At 38.8% G+C, this 16,216-nt stretch overlaps 2 protein-coding genes and 1 non-coding gene across 4 annotated transcripts in view; 1 reads left to right on the forward strand and 2 right to left on the reverse strand.

The window, feature by feature from the left end:
* Positions 1-7,060, reverse strand: part of LOC127634343 (DNA polymerase alpha catalytic subunit-like) — an 89,692-nt gene extending 82,632 nt beyond the window's left edge. Inside the window, exons 1-10 of one of the 2 annotated variants that reach the window (XM_052113856.1) lie at positions 6,935-7,060; positions 6,270-6,394; positions 6,090-6,186; positions 5,905-5,985; positions 5,667-5,782; positions 5,357-5,419; positions 5,131-5,235; positions 4,823-4,964; positions 4,583-4,721; positions 4,266-4,441 (exon numbers count right to left, since the gene is read on the reverse strand). In XM_052113856.1, coding sequence (XP_051969816.1) covers positions 4,266-4,441; positions 4,583-4,721; positions 4,823-4,964; positions 5,131-5,235; positions 5,357-5,419; positions 5,667-5,782; positions 5,905-5,985; positions 6,090-6,186; positions 6,270-6,394; positions 6,935-6,983 — 1,093 coding nt within the window. In that variant the 5' untranslated portion in view covers positions 6,984-7,060. Of the gene's footprint in view, positions 1-4,265; positions 4,442-4,582; positions 4,725-4,822; positions 4,965-5,130; positions 5,236-5,356; positions 5,420-5,666; positions 5,783-5,904; positions 5,986-6,089; positions 6,187-6,269; positions 6,395-6,934 lie in introns of both variants that reach the window. The other variant, XM_052113855.1, reaches the window with a different exon arrangement.
* A 549-nt stretch (positions 7,061-7,609) lies between these two features.
* On the reverse strand, positions 7,610-7,699 carry trnar-ucu (transfer RNA arginine (anticodon UCU)). Its single transcript is given in 2 exon segments — positions 7,610-7,645; positions 7,663-7,699. It is a non-coding gene; the product is annotated as a tRNA-Arg (tRNA).
* Positions 7,700-8,632: 933 nt separating this feature from the next.
* LOC127634519 (ribosome biogenesis regulatory protein homolog) lies at positions 8,633-9,951 on the forward strand. Its single transcript, XM_052114116.1, has one exon. It carries the CDS (start codon positions 8,633-8,635, stop codon positions 9,668-9,670), a length of 1,038 nt encoding a protein of 345 aa, XP_051970076.1. The 3' UTR covers positions 9,671-9,951.
* Positions 9,952-16,216: the final 6,265 nt, after the last annotated feature.

Here is a 16,216-nt window from a genome sequence, read left to right on the forward strand (position 1 = left end):
TGCCGGATGCTTCACTTTTCTGGATAAACGGTTTGCGACACTGCAGTGTGATCATTGAAGACTTTTAAGTCATGTCATAAATCTCATCTTTTTATACTGGCCTTTAAGTCTGACGAATGAAATGTAGGACACAGTTTTGGAGTCAGGTCAAGTGGTTTTTTTATTGTCGTTTCAACCATATACAGTTAGTACAGTACACAGCAAAACGAGACAACGTTCCTCCAGGACCATGGTGCTGCATAAAACAACAAAGGACCAACACAGGACCACATGAGACAACACAACGAAATAAAATACCTATATAAAAAACCTATATATACCTATATAAAGTGCACGTGCAAACATGTGCAAAAAGTACGGGACAGTACAACAAATTTCTGACAATGAACAGGACAATAGACAGTGCAGCGCCGACCAGTACTCAGTAGTGCAAAAAGATGACAGTTTCTAAAAATGTAAACATAACATACTATGAGATAGTGTTCTATGCACATAGCAGTTATTGAGGTAGCAGACAGTTATAAAGTGACAGTAATTAAAGTGCAACTCAGGACACGTGTGTGTCAAACCAGTCTCTGAGTATTGAGGAGTCTGATGGCTTGGGGGAAGCAGCTGTTACACAGTCTGGCCGTGAGGGCCGAATGCTTCGGTACCTCTTGCCAGATGGGAGGAGGGTAAAGAGTTTGTGTGAGGGGTGTGTGGGGTCGTCCACAATGCTGGTTGCTTTGCGGATACAGTGTTTTTTGTAAATGTCTTTGATGGAGGGAAGAGAGACCCCAATGATCTTCTCGGCTGTCCTCACTATCCTCTGCAGGGCTTTGCGGTCCGAAACGGTGCAAGTCCCAAACCAGGCAGTGATGCAGCTGCTCAGGATCCTCTCAATAGTCCCTCTATAGAATGTAGTGAGGATGGGGGTTGGGAGGTGTGCTTTCCTCAGCCTTCGAAGAAAGTAGAGACGCTGCTGGGCTTTCTTGGTGATAGAGCTGGTGTTGAGGGACCAGGTGAGGTTCTCCGCCAAGTGAACACCAAGGAATTTGGTGCTTTTGACGATCTCCACAGAGGAGCCGTCGATGTTCAGCGGAGTGTGTTCACCTTGTGCTCTCCTAAAGTCAACAACCATCTCTTTTGTTTTGTCGACATTCAGGGACAGGTTGTTGGCTCTACACCAGTTCGTCAGCCGTTGCACCTCCTCTCTGTATGCTGACTCGTCGTTCTTGCTGATGAGACCCACCACGGTCGTGTCATTGGCGAACTTGATGATGTAATTCGAGCTGTGCATTGCTGCACAGTCATGAGTCAGCAGAGTGAACAGCAGTGGACTGAGCACACAGCCCTGGGGGGCCCCAGTGCTCAGTGTGGTGGTGGTGGAGATGCTGTTCCCGATCCGGACTGAGGTCTCCCAGTCAGGAAGTCCAGGATCCAGTTGCAGAGGGAGGTGTCCAGGCCCAGCAGGTTCAGCTTTCCAATCAGGTGCTGGGGAATGACTGTGTTGAATGCTGAGCTGAAATCTATGAACAGCATTCGAACGTATGAGTCCTTATGAACGGTTTGAACGATACGCATACTGCAGTGGGTCTAGTGAGGGGGGCAGCTGGGTCTTAATCTGCCTCATGACGAGCCTCTCGAAGCACTTCATGATGATGGGTGTAAGTGCGACGGGACGGTAGTCGTTGAGGCAGGACACTGAAGACTTCTTTGGCATGGGGATGATGGTGGTGGCCTTGAAGCACGTTGGAACGACGGCGCTGCTCAGAGAGATGTTGAAGATGTCGGTAAGAACATCTGCTAGCTGGTCTGCACATCCTCTGAGCACTCTGCCAGGAATGTTGTCTGGTCCAGCAGCCTTCCGTGGGTGTTTGTATATGTGGTCATTTTGAATTGTTATGTTTTAAATTTTATTACTGTGACACACTTTGGTTAACTGTTGTTTTAAATGCGACAGTGGATGAGAGGTTGGATTTAACATACACATCTCTTCCACAATATGATTGCAGCCTTTACCGATTTAATAAATCATTCTAGAGCATGCCACTATTTTAATTTGATTAATTGTCCGTTTCAGTGTACAAGAAGTAACAGAGCATGCATTCAAAATAAGCCTGTGAGCATTCTAAAGCTGCCGTGTTTCAGTCATACTGTGCGCTGGTACCGGATAGATACTGTGCTCTGTACTACCGGTACTGCAGAAACACTGGTAACGTTACATCTTTTTTATTTTAGTATCGACTTGGTACCGAAGTACCAGTACTTTTGACAACACTAGTAGCTCTTATGATAACATTTGGAATTTCATCAATATCATGTGGTCAGTGGCAAATGATCAAACTCCGGTCAATGCCATCTCACTTGGCGCCGAAAAGGCGTTTATATGGTAGAAAGAGATTATCTTTTTAAGATTTTGGAAATGTATGTGTTAAGGAATACTTTTATTGGATGGATTAAGTTTCTTTATAGACACCTGGTAGTGGTGGTACAAACAAATGGATTAATTCCAGATTATTCTACCTGGCAGGGTTGCCCTCTTTCCCCATTATTGCTCAGTCTTACCCTGGAACTATTAGCAGCCCCGATAAGAAAGGAGGATGATTTTACATGGGTGATGGTGGGAGGAGTGGCGCATAAGCTTTTGCTTTATGTAGATGATATTTTATTATTAATCTCCGACCCTACTAGATCTATGCCTTGCCTCCACAAAATTAATCATTTCTTTTCTAAATTCTCAGGATACAGAGTTTCAGGTCTAAATCCGAAGCTTTGGCTCTACCTGGTAACGGCTTTTCAGCCTGGTGCCTTAAAGAGGCCCAAACAGGGCATTCAATATTTGGGTATTTTATTCCCAACAAATTTGTGTGATTTACTTAAGTTAATTTTGTCTTTTTAATAAAAATAATTTTAAAAAAAATAATAAAAATTTAAATAAAAAAGGTTTGAGGTATGTGGGCAGGTGGGATTCATTACATTTATCTTTGATTGAGAAGGTTAATGTTATTAAAATGAATTGCATTCTAAAATTAAACTACCTGCTACAATGTCCCCCTCTCTTATTTCAAGCAATCTGAAAGCATAGTGAAGTCATTTATTTGGAATGGTAAATGTCCCAGATTACATTTCAATAAGTTACATAGGCTGATTGAAAAAGGTGGGCTAGGCCTGCCCCATTTCACCACTGCAAAGCCTTTCTATCAAACTAGTTAAATTTTAATTTTAAGTTAAATAATACCTGTTATCTCGCATTTGCATGTGGTATGTACGAAAGTGTTTAATTCAGACATTTATTTAAATGTTGCTTCGAGCATATGGCTGAACCCAAAATGATGTAATAATAAATCCCCTTTCTGCTGGACAGAGTGGATTGTGAGGGAGGTTAATACGCTTGATGACCTATATGAGAGTGGAGTGAGAGCCTTTGAAAATATGGTTCAAGATTTTGGTGTTTCTCAATTCTTAGGTATTTATAGCTGCGTCACCTGCTCTGTACTATTTTACTATTTAGAGCAGTAGATACTCTGGGAGTGGTGATTACAGATTTAGGAAAAGGCCATGAGGCATCAGTGTATTACTCCCTGCTAATTCAGAGTCTGGGGGACAGAGCTTCAAATTCTCTCAAGAGATTATGGGAGAAAGATTTAAACTTGTTGTTGGAGGAGGGAGTGTGGGCTAGAATTCTAAAAAAAAACTACATCTAGAGATGCAAGGGTGCGCCTTATGAAATTTAAGATTTTCCATCGATTCTATTGGATCCCCTCTAGATTGTATAAGCTTGGTCTTAAAGACACACCCACCTGCTTGCGAAGCCACTCAGAAGATGGGGACACAAGACATGTTTTTTGGTGGTATGTTAAGATCCAAGATTTTTGGTTGAGGGTTCAGAGTTCTATGTGTGCCGTATTGGACACTCAAATTTCATTTTGCCCCAGACTCTGTATTTTAGGCGATGGAGTGGTCATTAATATAGGGGATAAAACATAACAAATTGGGCCTTTTTGGGAGGCTCTCTGGGAGGGGCAGTGGAGAGAGATGTGTAGTTTTAAATGTGTGAGATTATTATATATATTTATATTTTGTGTGCGTGTGTGTATTCTCAAGTTTGACCACAGGGATATTTGTTGTGGGTCAGGGAAAGGTAATAATTGGGAGTAAAATTTGATTCGGTGTATAATTATATATATTACTTTTCAATTTTCATTTGTCTGAATCAATAAAGTGTTAATCGGGAAGAAATGACCTGTGTTATGTAAAATTAACTGGGTGGAAGGAATTATTACCAGGTTGGCTATATTGGTCCTCAAAAGCATCCAGCCAGTAGAAGCGGAAAAACATTTCTCCATCAGGTCCCTCCACCAGCGGTAGTTGGCTGGAGTCTACCTGCACTTCCACAGGAGACTCAATGGGCTCCCCCTCCTCCATCTTCTCCCAGCCCATGCCACCAACCAGTTCTGATCTGAGGAGATAAAACAAGCATGACATTTATAGCAGAAAATGCACTGCAGGCGGAAACCACTGTGGAATTTCCACACCATTAATGTGTAAATTTAGAACATTAATTCAATTATTTATTCAAAAGGCTGTGTTGTAAACATACATTAACATCTCATCCTTGCGGTCAGTCTCGGGCTCCACTTTAGGAGTGGGTTTTGTCTCTGCCTTTACTTTCACTGGCTCCTCCTCCAGGTTCTCTGACTCCATGGGCTCATCAAAATCCATCTCATCAAACTCAATCTCTTCTTTTAATAAGAAATTTAAAATAAATATTAATGGAAATGTTTATACTAAAAGACTATAAACAAAAGATTACAGGAATGAAGGAGTCAGTCAAGTATACCTTCAGGCTCCTCTGTCTTGGGTTTCTTTAAATGGTGTGTGGTGGTTGGTTTACTGAGGGGAGCAGACTTGGATGATGGGTCAGCTGGAGGAACCTGTGTCACCACAGGTCTGGGCTTCGGCATCTGGACTTCAGGTGACTGCTAACATATGGATGATAAAGGTGTTCATACTGATGATTCATGGTGTACACTTTATCTCAGAATTGTCACTAACTAAAATTAATGTATAAAGTAAATCTTCATATAGATATTAGTGAACAATTATGGCTAATACAGAATTTATTGCAACTCAACATATTTTAACTACCTTTGGCAACTGCGGTTTGACTGAAAATGGATTAATAGGCGATCCCAGTGTTTTCTTCTTCTTCTTCAGAGTAATGATTGGTGGTGGGGTGAGCGCAACTGTTTTCTGTGGAACATTAAAAATGATCGTTAGGTCTTAAGCATGCAATGATAATACAGTTCGCAAAGGCAAACAATGTGGACTGACACCGTCTACGGTTGCTCAACACAAAAAGGCAAACAATCACCTCTGAGTGCAGGTCCTGTAGAATATCTCCAAGCAGATCATCTTTGGACAAATCCACATCTTTCTACAATGATGAAAAACATTCAGCTCAAACCAGATACAAAATTATACCTACACAAGCCAGAACTATGTGCCAACAGTCAGAGTGATAACTAGAAGAGCTTCACCATTTATAGATTAAACTATTTACCCTACACTTGAAATGGTTCTACAGTAGATTACATGCAGCAGTACAACTGACCATATTGTGAACATACAGAAAATAGTATTTTATACATATCAGCGGTGAAGTAACTTTTTTTTGTTTTTACCTCAGCAGGCTTCTTCACATTACTGTTCATAAACATGGTTTTAATGCTGTTGGGTTTACTGACAGCCACTTTTTTCACATTCTTCTTTGAGTCTCCTCCCTTTCCACCTGATTTACCTGTTCACAGAGAGAGACCAAGAGAACAAGAGCGAGAGAGAAAAACAAAGAGAGAGGAAAATTAACTGTAGTAAAACACTCAGAGCATAGCAAATTGGCCAAACATGAAAACCAAAACTCACCTTTATTGCCTTTCTCCAGTGCGTCATCATCCAATTCTTCATCAAAGATTTCTCTCCCATCCTCCACATAGCCTGTACCGTCTGAAAAAGATAACAGACACATTCAGCTAGAAACATTTCTGGCATCGGAGCAGGTTTGATGACCATTATGAAAAATATATGTAATAGTGGTTCAGCAGACTGACCATCATCAATTATCCAATCATCATCCTGTCTCTCCCGCACCATTTTGGAATACTGCTCTTCATCCACCTCCTCATATACGCTGGTGAACTCCTCCACCTGATCACAAAACAATATCAAAGCAAATGCACAGGATGCACATAGTGTGTGTGGGTGTGTGCATAGAGAATATCCCAACTCACCTCATATTTAACCTTCTCTCCCTTCTTGGCTCGTTTAAGCTGCTCCAAGGCGGACTTGCGGCCCACTTTCTCTTTCTTCTCCCGTCTGGACCGTGAGGTGGCGATGCCACATGTGTCAGATGCATCTACAGGACAAACATGACATGTGGTTCCGTCCAAGTAAAAAAAACAAGAATACTGTAGCTGGGGACCCCTAATCATACACTATCTTATCAATTTAGCAAACATTACAATAACAAGCCATGAATGACGCTTATAAATACTTTGTTTTAAATATAAGACAAAATGATAACAATGCCTTTATAACAATCATAGAAGAATAGTCTAAAATAGTTAAACAAAAATACATCTACATAAATTATTTTAATGAGGAAAACCCCTATTCAGTGTGTCGTGTAGGGAAAAGTAAGGTTTAGAAAGTGAGGTGGACACATTTCTTTCAATGTCATGATTGAGAAGTTTAAGTTACAGCTAGTCAAAGAGGGAAGCGGTAAACGTAATCGACAAAAGCACTTTATATTTGCATAAACATCTAATATATGCGCCTATTTTTGTGACAGTAAATACTATATTGTCAACGTTAGTCCAACCAAACAAAAATAGTCTGTCTAAACTGCATTAAGATTCCGCAAGCTCATAACATTTAGCATTGTAAAGATGCTCACCTAAATCTCCGCCATCCATGTCTTTATCGTTATTTGAGACGGGAGCCATTAGGTTTAATGGACTTGGTGTAAGGTAATATTGTATTCTTCTCAGAAGCGCGGAACAACAACTGATTCCGCGCCAAAGTGCCTTCCCGGGGAAAACTCATGAAGCGGAAGTGACGTCCTCAGTAACCGTCCAATCTGACACAGCTCAGTTATCCGAACGTGTTCGCATTGAACTGATAAATGACATTACCGATAAATTGTGCCTTTTTACACAACACAATCCTGTTGTATTGCGGTTTCAAGACAGAAATGGCGCAACATTTCAAGAGGGTCTTAAACTGAATATTCACAAATAAAATGCAAATGCGGTTGTTTGGCTGGAAATGTGTGGTGTAAAAGACGTTATAAGAAATATTTGATTTTAAATTCTAGTCAAACACAACCGAGCAACTCAGGCATCAAAACGATACACTTCTTTTCATTGGGTATCATATATTTGATTACAGATATATAATGTAACGCCACCTGCCTGCGGGGTTCGGTTCAATCCCGCCTGTTGCTTTTGTAAGATTCACATATTTTTGATCGAGTCTTTGAATAATCTCTAATCAAGTCTTATCTTCTGAATAAGGGCAAGTCCAGTTACTTTGGCATGTGGCCATTACAGCAATTCCGAACTAAAAGCTTCGACTCTGGTGGGACTCGAACCCACAACCTTTGAATGACCTCATTCACTCATCTAGAAGTCCAATGCGCTATCCATTGCGCCACAGAGCCGATACAATGCTCCACTGAAATGTCGGTACTCCTCACAATTAATACTCCTGGCGATTACGTAGACGTCACGATATGTAAAAAACACAATAGATTTATTAAATATTTTATAGTTTTCTATTTCTTTCTCCTTTTTTCAGTGCGAGCTACACTACTAGCAAAGTGCCTTACAATGCGAGTCAGTCCACTCGGCAACCAACTTTGGAACGCTGCCGGGTAGGCTGGGCAGCTATTTTCTTTCTATGTAAACACGCGGAATATCTTCTATCTACTTGGAAATACCAAACTCTCCAAAATATTACGAAATACATATGTAAAATCAGCAATAAAATCTGACAACCATGACAACAATGGTATTCTAAATTGTGCTTCTTTAGCTTAGATCACGAAAAATAACCGATATTTTTCAGGCTAGTTCAGCTAATGCGCATTCTCGAGTTGATTAACAGGGCGATGTCTGTCATTTCAATTTAAAGTACTTTATAAGCATGATTGTGTTCACATACAATATTTCCAAAGCATTAATACACAAAACAGATAATGACAAGACAAATAATAATAATAAAACAGTAACACATAAAATAGAATTAAAATAAGGTGCCAGGTAAATAATAAAAACTTTAATAACAATATACACTATAAAATAAAAATAATAATTTAACAAGACATTATGTACATTAAAAAATACTGTGACCGTGTCTGTATCTAAAAGGTGATTGTCTCTTTTAACTGTAAGGCGGGACTTCCTTTCTTCACCCGTTGGTCGTTCAAATTTCCCCCATTCATTTTAATACCTTTGGACCCTGCCATAAACATAAGTACAGGTCTGTGGTATCTGCTAAACATTAGATTTAGGGGCTTTTATTTTGAAACGAAGTACTTCCGGCTTGGAGTAACACATGTGAGAAAACCACGTTGTGTGTCATTACACTCAAAATGGCTTCGTGCAGTATCGAAGATGTGCTTGCTAAAGCTGAAAGAGACGAGGCCGAAAAGATTAAAAGTATTACAGTCAACAAAGAGTTAGATCTCGAGTTTGACCCGGGTAATATGCTCGCGTTTGATAAGAACCGGATAGATACTCGGGATTTTAAAGAAAAGAAACAGGAAGACTTTCTACGCTCTTTAGCCAGAGATAATACACAACTTCTCATCAATGAGATGTGGAAACTTCCAACAGAGAGAGTTGAAGAGGTAATCGTCGCTAAGCTCCCAGAGCCAACCACTCTATTGCCTAGAGAAAAGCCTGCACCAAAACCAAAGCCTCCCACAAAATGGGAACAGTTTGCCAAGCTGAAGGGAATTCAGAAGAAAAAGAAGACCAACTTGGTGTGGGATGAAGTTCACAAGGAATGGAAGAGACGATGGGGATACAAACGTGCCAATGATGACACCAAGGAGTGGATGATTGAGGTCCCAGAGAATGCAGATCCCAATGAAGACCAGTTTGCAAAAAGGAACAAAGCCAAGAAAGAGAGGGTGGCAAAGAATGAGTTTAACAGGCTCAAAAACATTGCCAGATCACAGAAGATCAAAGTCCCGGGCATGGGGTTGGCACCCACCCCTCAGCAGTCAAAAGCAGAGTTGGCACAAGCTGTCAGTGTTGCAAAGAGATCCACTGCCTCTGTTGGAAAATTTCAGGAGAATCTGCCCAAGGAGAAAACACCAAGAAACACTGGCAAAAAGAGAAAATTCCAGCCTCTTATTGGTGACTTTGGAAGTGAGAAGCGAAAACAACTGGATTTACTGAAATTAATGGACAGTAAAAAGCCTCGCCTTGACATCACCAAAGCTGTGAATAAGCAAATGAGAGAAGAAGATATGGAATCAGCTAAAAAGGGTAAGAAACCCTTTGGAAAGAAGGGACGGAGAGGAAATATGTCTGGTAAAGGAAAAGGCAATGCTGGAGGAAAGGGAAAGGGTCCCAAAGGCAAAGGACAACGGAAACCTCAGATAAAAAGAGGAAAGCACTAAAGCACTTCACGGTGGAATTGAAACTCATTTAAAAAGCTTAGGTATATTGTATACATGATGAAAACATGTTCAGTACCAAGGTGCTGGAGTTTACATACATTAAAACCAGTTTGTATTCTGGTTGTCACTGTTGTGTGGTTTCATGTGATGTTTAGAATTCTCAAACTTCACAACTGTAATTCATGCAGAGATGGATAAAATATAATTGTGCTTTTTTTCTATTTGTTGTCACCTACATTGAAGAATACTCAATTTGATTTCACAATAAATTCATAATATTATCAGAATTCTTTCTATGTCATCATTTATTGTGTTTGCTTCTTCTATTCTGGTATTTCTTACATTGAGCCACTTAATGTGTTTTTGAGTTGACATATCTCTGTTTTCCAAATTATAAATAAATGGACATTGAGTTTTCAGACAATTTTATGTTTTCTAGAAATTATACACTGAAAATCTTGAGTAAACTCGTTCCCTTGGTTGAATTAAGTAATGGTTTCTCCATAACTTGGGTAATCAAGTTCACTTGGTGATCATATAGAATGAAGCTAACTATTTAAATTAAGGTAATTAGATGCAAGTAGACTTAACTCTACTTAATTGTAATTGAATGGATGCAAATTTAGCAAATTCAATAACACATTCAATAAAGACAAAAATAACAGATTTTTAGGTCAACCACTAAATAATCATATTTCTCCACGGAAATGTATGGGCACATGTACTTCAGTTGCAAATGCACTGGAGACCTAATCTAGTGATCGAACTTGACCAAAGGAGACACAGAGGACCAAAGGATCACCCTAACGGTGCATTACATGAAACGATTATTTGCAACAAAACAACATAAATAGTACTACAATAAAGCTAAAACCTCCATGAATTCTTAATAACTATTTACATGCCCCCATATGTTAATTTTGACCAAGGAAACATAATTAAATATAATTAAGTAATGTTTAAATAAGACAAAATAATTTTTCCGGTATTGACAACATAAGGGTTTGCCGTGTAGGCTACCCCTCTTAAAGGGATCATTCACCCACAAATTTTAATTATGTCATCGTTTACTCACCCTCAATTTGTTTCAAACCTGTACACATTTCTTTGTTCTGCTGAACACAAAGGAAGATATTTTGAAGAATGTTTGTTACCAAAAAATTGTGGGGCATGATTGACTTCCATAGTATTTTTTATTTTTTTTTTCATCCCTTTATTGGAATATTCTGGGTTCAATACTTGCTTGACCTTAATGCTCAGTTGACAGAATCTGTGGCATAATGTTGAATAACACAAAATACATTTCCTCCATTTCTCTAAAAGAAAAAGAAAAAATTGAGGTTACTTTAAGACACAAAATGGAAATGAATGGGGCCAATTTTTGGAGGATTTAAAGGCAGAAATGTGAAGCCACAAATTTTATAGAAGCACATTAATTCTTCTGTTAACACTCATGTATGATTTGAGCTATAGAGTTGTTTATGTTGTAATTTTTACAGTTGTTTGAAACAGTATTTTAATGTGTACAGATTGGCCCCCTTGACTAATGGAAGTCAAGTGCCTCACTGGAACCCAGGCTTTAGCTTTTTTTTTAAAGAGAAGGAGGGACAAGTTGAAAATTATTTTTGCTAACATTATGCCATAAATGCTGTTGATTGAGCTGAACATGCATTAAACCTGGAATATTCCTTTAATCAGGATTATTGCTTACATCTACAAACTGTTACAGGGTTATATGCTGAGAGCATACTGAAATCTCTATGGTCATTACCAAGGCAGGCAAAATGAAAGTATTAGCCATGTAATATAAAAAAAACTAAATCATCTAAAACATCTGATCATATAAACTAATTAATTCCATTAATGTAGATCAGAGTGCATAAATAAATTTAACTTAATGCTGCCACCTGGAGGTGATTTGGTGTATTGCATCCAAATGGATGTTGGTTCATCGTCCAAGAAAACTATAATAACCTGTCTGTCCCTCAGAAAGACTTCATTTTAAATTTCAGGAGTTGACAATGAGTCATTCGACTATATAACCTAAATGTTTATGATATTCTAAAAATAAAAGGTCTTTACTGAACTGTTCTATGTTAATTGAGTAATAGTGGATAATAAGAAGTTGTTTGCTTACCTCTATTTATTAATTAAACTGCCGTGGCATCCCAATGAAAATTATACATGTTAAACTGTAACTCCCCCATAACAAACTTCATATTTGGGTTATGGTAATTCTTCATGTCTTCTAGCACAAGGGGAAATAATTTTTCCATAAGTATATCAATTTCCTCATTTCATGAGAATTAAGTCGCCTTAAATGCCCACTAGTCAAGACACTATATGGTCAAAATATAGATTTTTTCTGCAAAGTTGGTGGGACTTTCTGAAAAAATGTATAACATGCTCTTCACTCAGTTGATGGATGATGTTTGACTACTGACACCAGTTTAGATCAGCTGGGGGGCTTTGGGCAGGGAAGTAGCCATCTGTTGACTGTTGTCAGATTTGTAAAGCACCATTAAGCAAATTAACAGAAATATAGGGCACACTTAACGCCAAAATCAATTAGCACAGCTGAGCTTAGAAAGCAGGGTTTGTATTGACATGATAAACACACTCAAAGATGATAAAAGCATCCAAGAATAGCATTCTCCATGCAAATAGCATTTTACATGGCACAGTACTACCAAATTAAAATGTTCCAGTGCAAACCATGTGCAAGTTGATACACCAAAAAGATTTAAATCTGTGTGGATAGTGTGTCAAGTAAGCACTTGTTGCCATAAGAATTTTTGTGGATTTTTGTTCTTATAGTTAAAAAGTCAAAATACAAGCAAACATACGAAGTTCCAAAAAAGTGAGGTTGTTCTAATAATGTATGTAATGATTTAAGTGATAACAAAGCATGCTTTAGAGCTCTCCTAAAAAATGGCTTTTTCTCTATTTTAAAGAGTATTCTTTTTTCAATAATACAACAATTTAAGGTATTCTATAATTTATACAGTTGATTGATTATAATTTTTTACTATAATAATTATAATAATTTAATTTGTATTATAATTTAATTGTATAATTATTTAATTGTAATGTAATATAATTTATATTTAAATTAATAATTTAATTGTATTTATATAACTGATTGAAAATGTGTGAATTCTATTTTTTTTTTACTCGGTATAGAAGACATAATAGACGTGTGATTATTTAATCGCATATAATTTATTTCTCCAACAACAGTATATTGAGCCAATCAACCATCTATGCAATTCTCAATCTATCCACTAGATGGTGGTAACAGATAGCTGAATGCCTCTCTTGCCTGAGGAGCTGGCTTAAACACAGTAACGAATCGTCACAACTCGTCACGATTCGTCACGACTCGTTGCTGATGGGATTGAACTTCTCTCAAAGCATGAATCAAGGTGGTAAAGGCGCCCGCATGATGGCCAGCAGGGCTGCTTCCTCATCCCCTGTGTTTCAGAGCTGAGTCATGACCAGCAAGTAATAGTAAGTTATACAAACAGAGGCACACAAAACATGTTTTATATATATATATATATATATATATATATATATATATACATTGAATGCACTGTAAGTTGTTTTGGATAAAAGCATCTGAATGTTGTTGTATATACACCCCTTATATATATATATATATATATATATATATATATATATATATATATATATATATATATATATATACAGTATATAATTTTGTAATTACATAATTTCATACACTGCATTTCCCTGTAGCTGTAGCCGAGAATATACATAAAAGAAAATTGGTGCATTTTAAGACAATATAAAAATGGAGCTAATCTGTGTTTTAAAGCCTTTGTTTATATTTCAAGAGGGATGAGCTCCCTAAGAATGGCCGTGGCTTATGATGGTGTAGTTCATTCCAGACTGGTACTTTAGTGATCCTGGGGGAGTGCGTAGGGTCACTATGCCACCAAACATAATGAGATCTGCAAATTACAGATCTTTACACCCGCCTACCCCACACACACACACACACACACACACACACACACACACACACACACACACACACACACACACACACAAGCAGCTGCTACCCCTCCCAGCATTGCAAACCCCAAACAGGTGGCTCATCTCATAGCTCATTAGCTCACAATGCACACAGATAGCACACCATCATTGATAAATTCTCGCTCTACACGCACAATGCACCATCCCCACGGACCTGTGGATGTATATGGCGCTCATTCCTTTAAAATTAGTAGAAGACTTTTTAAGGTGAATACAGGAAAAGTGGGATGCTTAAGCTTAAGTGTTTTTTTATATTAATATTCAATTACAAAAAAATGTAATCCTAACCTAGTATGGAATGACACTGATGTTTCCATTTGGATCATATATGATTTAAAATGACCACAATGACAAATTATCAGACAGTGTCCCATTTGACCTGTATTCTCTGCATATTTAGTTCAATCTTAACAGAGCTTAATAAATTCAATAGTATGCCGTGGAAAGACTTTGCATGCATTTCCATTGCTCAAACAATAAACAAAACTGCCAGCACAATTTCACACTTCTGCCTTTTTAATGCCAATGTGCATTCTAGAGTAGTGACTGTCTGCAATTGGGAGGCTACTGTGGTTATGTTAAGGCCCTGCTTTGAGCAGTCAAGGTGTGGTGGATTAAACGTAGCTGTGGTCCTTTGATTAGTGACTGTCTCTTCCACTCAGATCCTGGACCAATGCTGAACAGCCTGTTGCTTGTCTCCTCTCGTCAAAGCGCCTGAATCTGGGTCAGCGGGAATAAACAGGGCCTTTGTGTTTGTTGTTTCCTCTTTGTGTACCCTAGTAGAAGCAGGCTACAAGTCCCCCGGGGGGAAGGTATGGAGGAGGGTGCTTTCCTGGCGCTCAGAGTTGAGGCCCAAGACCTGGCTGCAGCTCACAGCTCTTCCAACTTGTTCCAAGGGATCTTGTCCAAGCAATGTAGTAAAAGCTAGTGCCAGGGGGCCACCAATGGGGCTTTGAGGCTGATTGAATGGCTCTTACCTTCAGGGCTGTAGTGAGATCATAAGAGAAGAAGTACTGTAGCTAGTTTTGAATGCATAACATTGCTTCTCAGCCCAGTAATTATGAATTCCTGTGCTGGATTACTACATGCACTGTAGGAGACATAATTCACTTCGCCCACTTGGGCAAAGAATGGAATGAATGGGACATTTGGAATTAAAAGAGTTTCAGAATGAGGAGTTCAATTGCACAAGATTGAGTTAATGAACCCCCTAGAGTGACACCACCTGTACCTCATCCATTTCTTGGAGGTATACCCACATCTCTTTAGTATTGCTCAACATTTCTCTTCTGAATAGTGTAACAAAATAAAATATATGGCTAAATTGATTTTTTTAATAACTGCTTAATTACCAAAAGAGCATAGGGCCATTAAAGACCCTAGATATGCAATAGAGGTTTTGTTGAATTTCTCCCAAATTCCAAACAAGCACTTAGAGCAATGTTATAATGCAGTTCATATTCATTTTTAAACAACACAATACTAATGTTTTAACTTTGGAAGAGTTCAGAAATCAATATTTGGTGGAAAAACCCTGATTATCAGTCACAGTTTCATGCATCTTGGCATGCTCTCTACCAGTCTTTCACATTGCTGTTGGGTGACTTTATGCCACTCCTGGCACAATAATTCAAGCAGCTCAACTTTGTTTGATGGCTTGTGGTCACCATCTTCCTCTTGATCACATTCCAGAGGTTTTCAATGGGGTTCAGGTCACCGCTTGATCCGGTGGTCCTACATCCACAAGTTGATTGACCTTGTCAGTACTTTATAGAATGAAACAAAAATGTTTATTTTACTCAAACACATACCTACAAATTGTAAATCCAGAGAAAGTGATAATTTTGCTGTGGTCTCTTAATTTTTTCCAGAGCTGTATATATGTCACAGTCCTGTCACTCTGTCATTCTGGGTTTTTGTCTGACAGGACCATGGCATTATCATCCCATATCTGTCTTGCATCTTTGTGTGAGCGCATGGTTTCGGTTGTATTCCTCTATGCACGTTTACAAAGTGCATTGATGCGGTTCTCGGCCCTCTGAAACTGAGTGGCCTGTTCATCTTGAACTACCTCGACGATTGGCTGTTACTGGCACAATCAGAGGGAATGGAGACTTCAACCTCAATCTGTAATGAGGATTTGGGAAATATTCGGCAAAGCAGAAATCGATCTAAGCTGCCCCATACATTAAATTCTCTTCAAGAGCGATTAGATGCAGGACTCACTCCATCAATGCTCAAAGTGTATGTGATGACTATATCTGCGTATCATGCACATGAAGCCGGTGCCACTATAGGCAAGCATGATTTAACCATAAAGTTCCTTAAAGGAGCCAGATGATTAAACCTACAGTCCAGACTTGGGACATAACTTTAGACCTAAATGCTCTTGCAGGGCCTCCTTCGAGCCTTTGGACTCTGTTGATTTGCGCATGCTGTCCGTTAAGACCGCACTACTTCTGGCTTCAGTAAAATGGGTCGGTG

The sequence above is a fragment of the Xyrauchen texanus genome, chromosome 41, assembly GCF_025860055.1.
Source record: "Xyrauchen texanus isolate HMW12.3.18 chromosome 41, RBS_HiC_50CHRs, whole genome shotgun sequence".
Classification (NCBI taxonomy): domain Eukaryota; kingdom Metazoa; phylum Chordata; class Actinopteri; order Cypriniformes; family Catostomidae; genus Xyrauchen; species Xyrauchen texanus.

Excerpts from the sequence above, each read along its gene's own strand:
- LOC127634519 (XM_052114116.1), top strand. The coding sequence starts at position 8,633 with ATGGCTTCGTGCAGTATCGAAGATGTGCTTGCTAAAGCTGAAAGAGAC.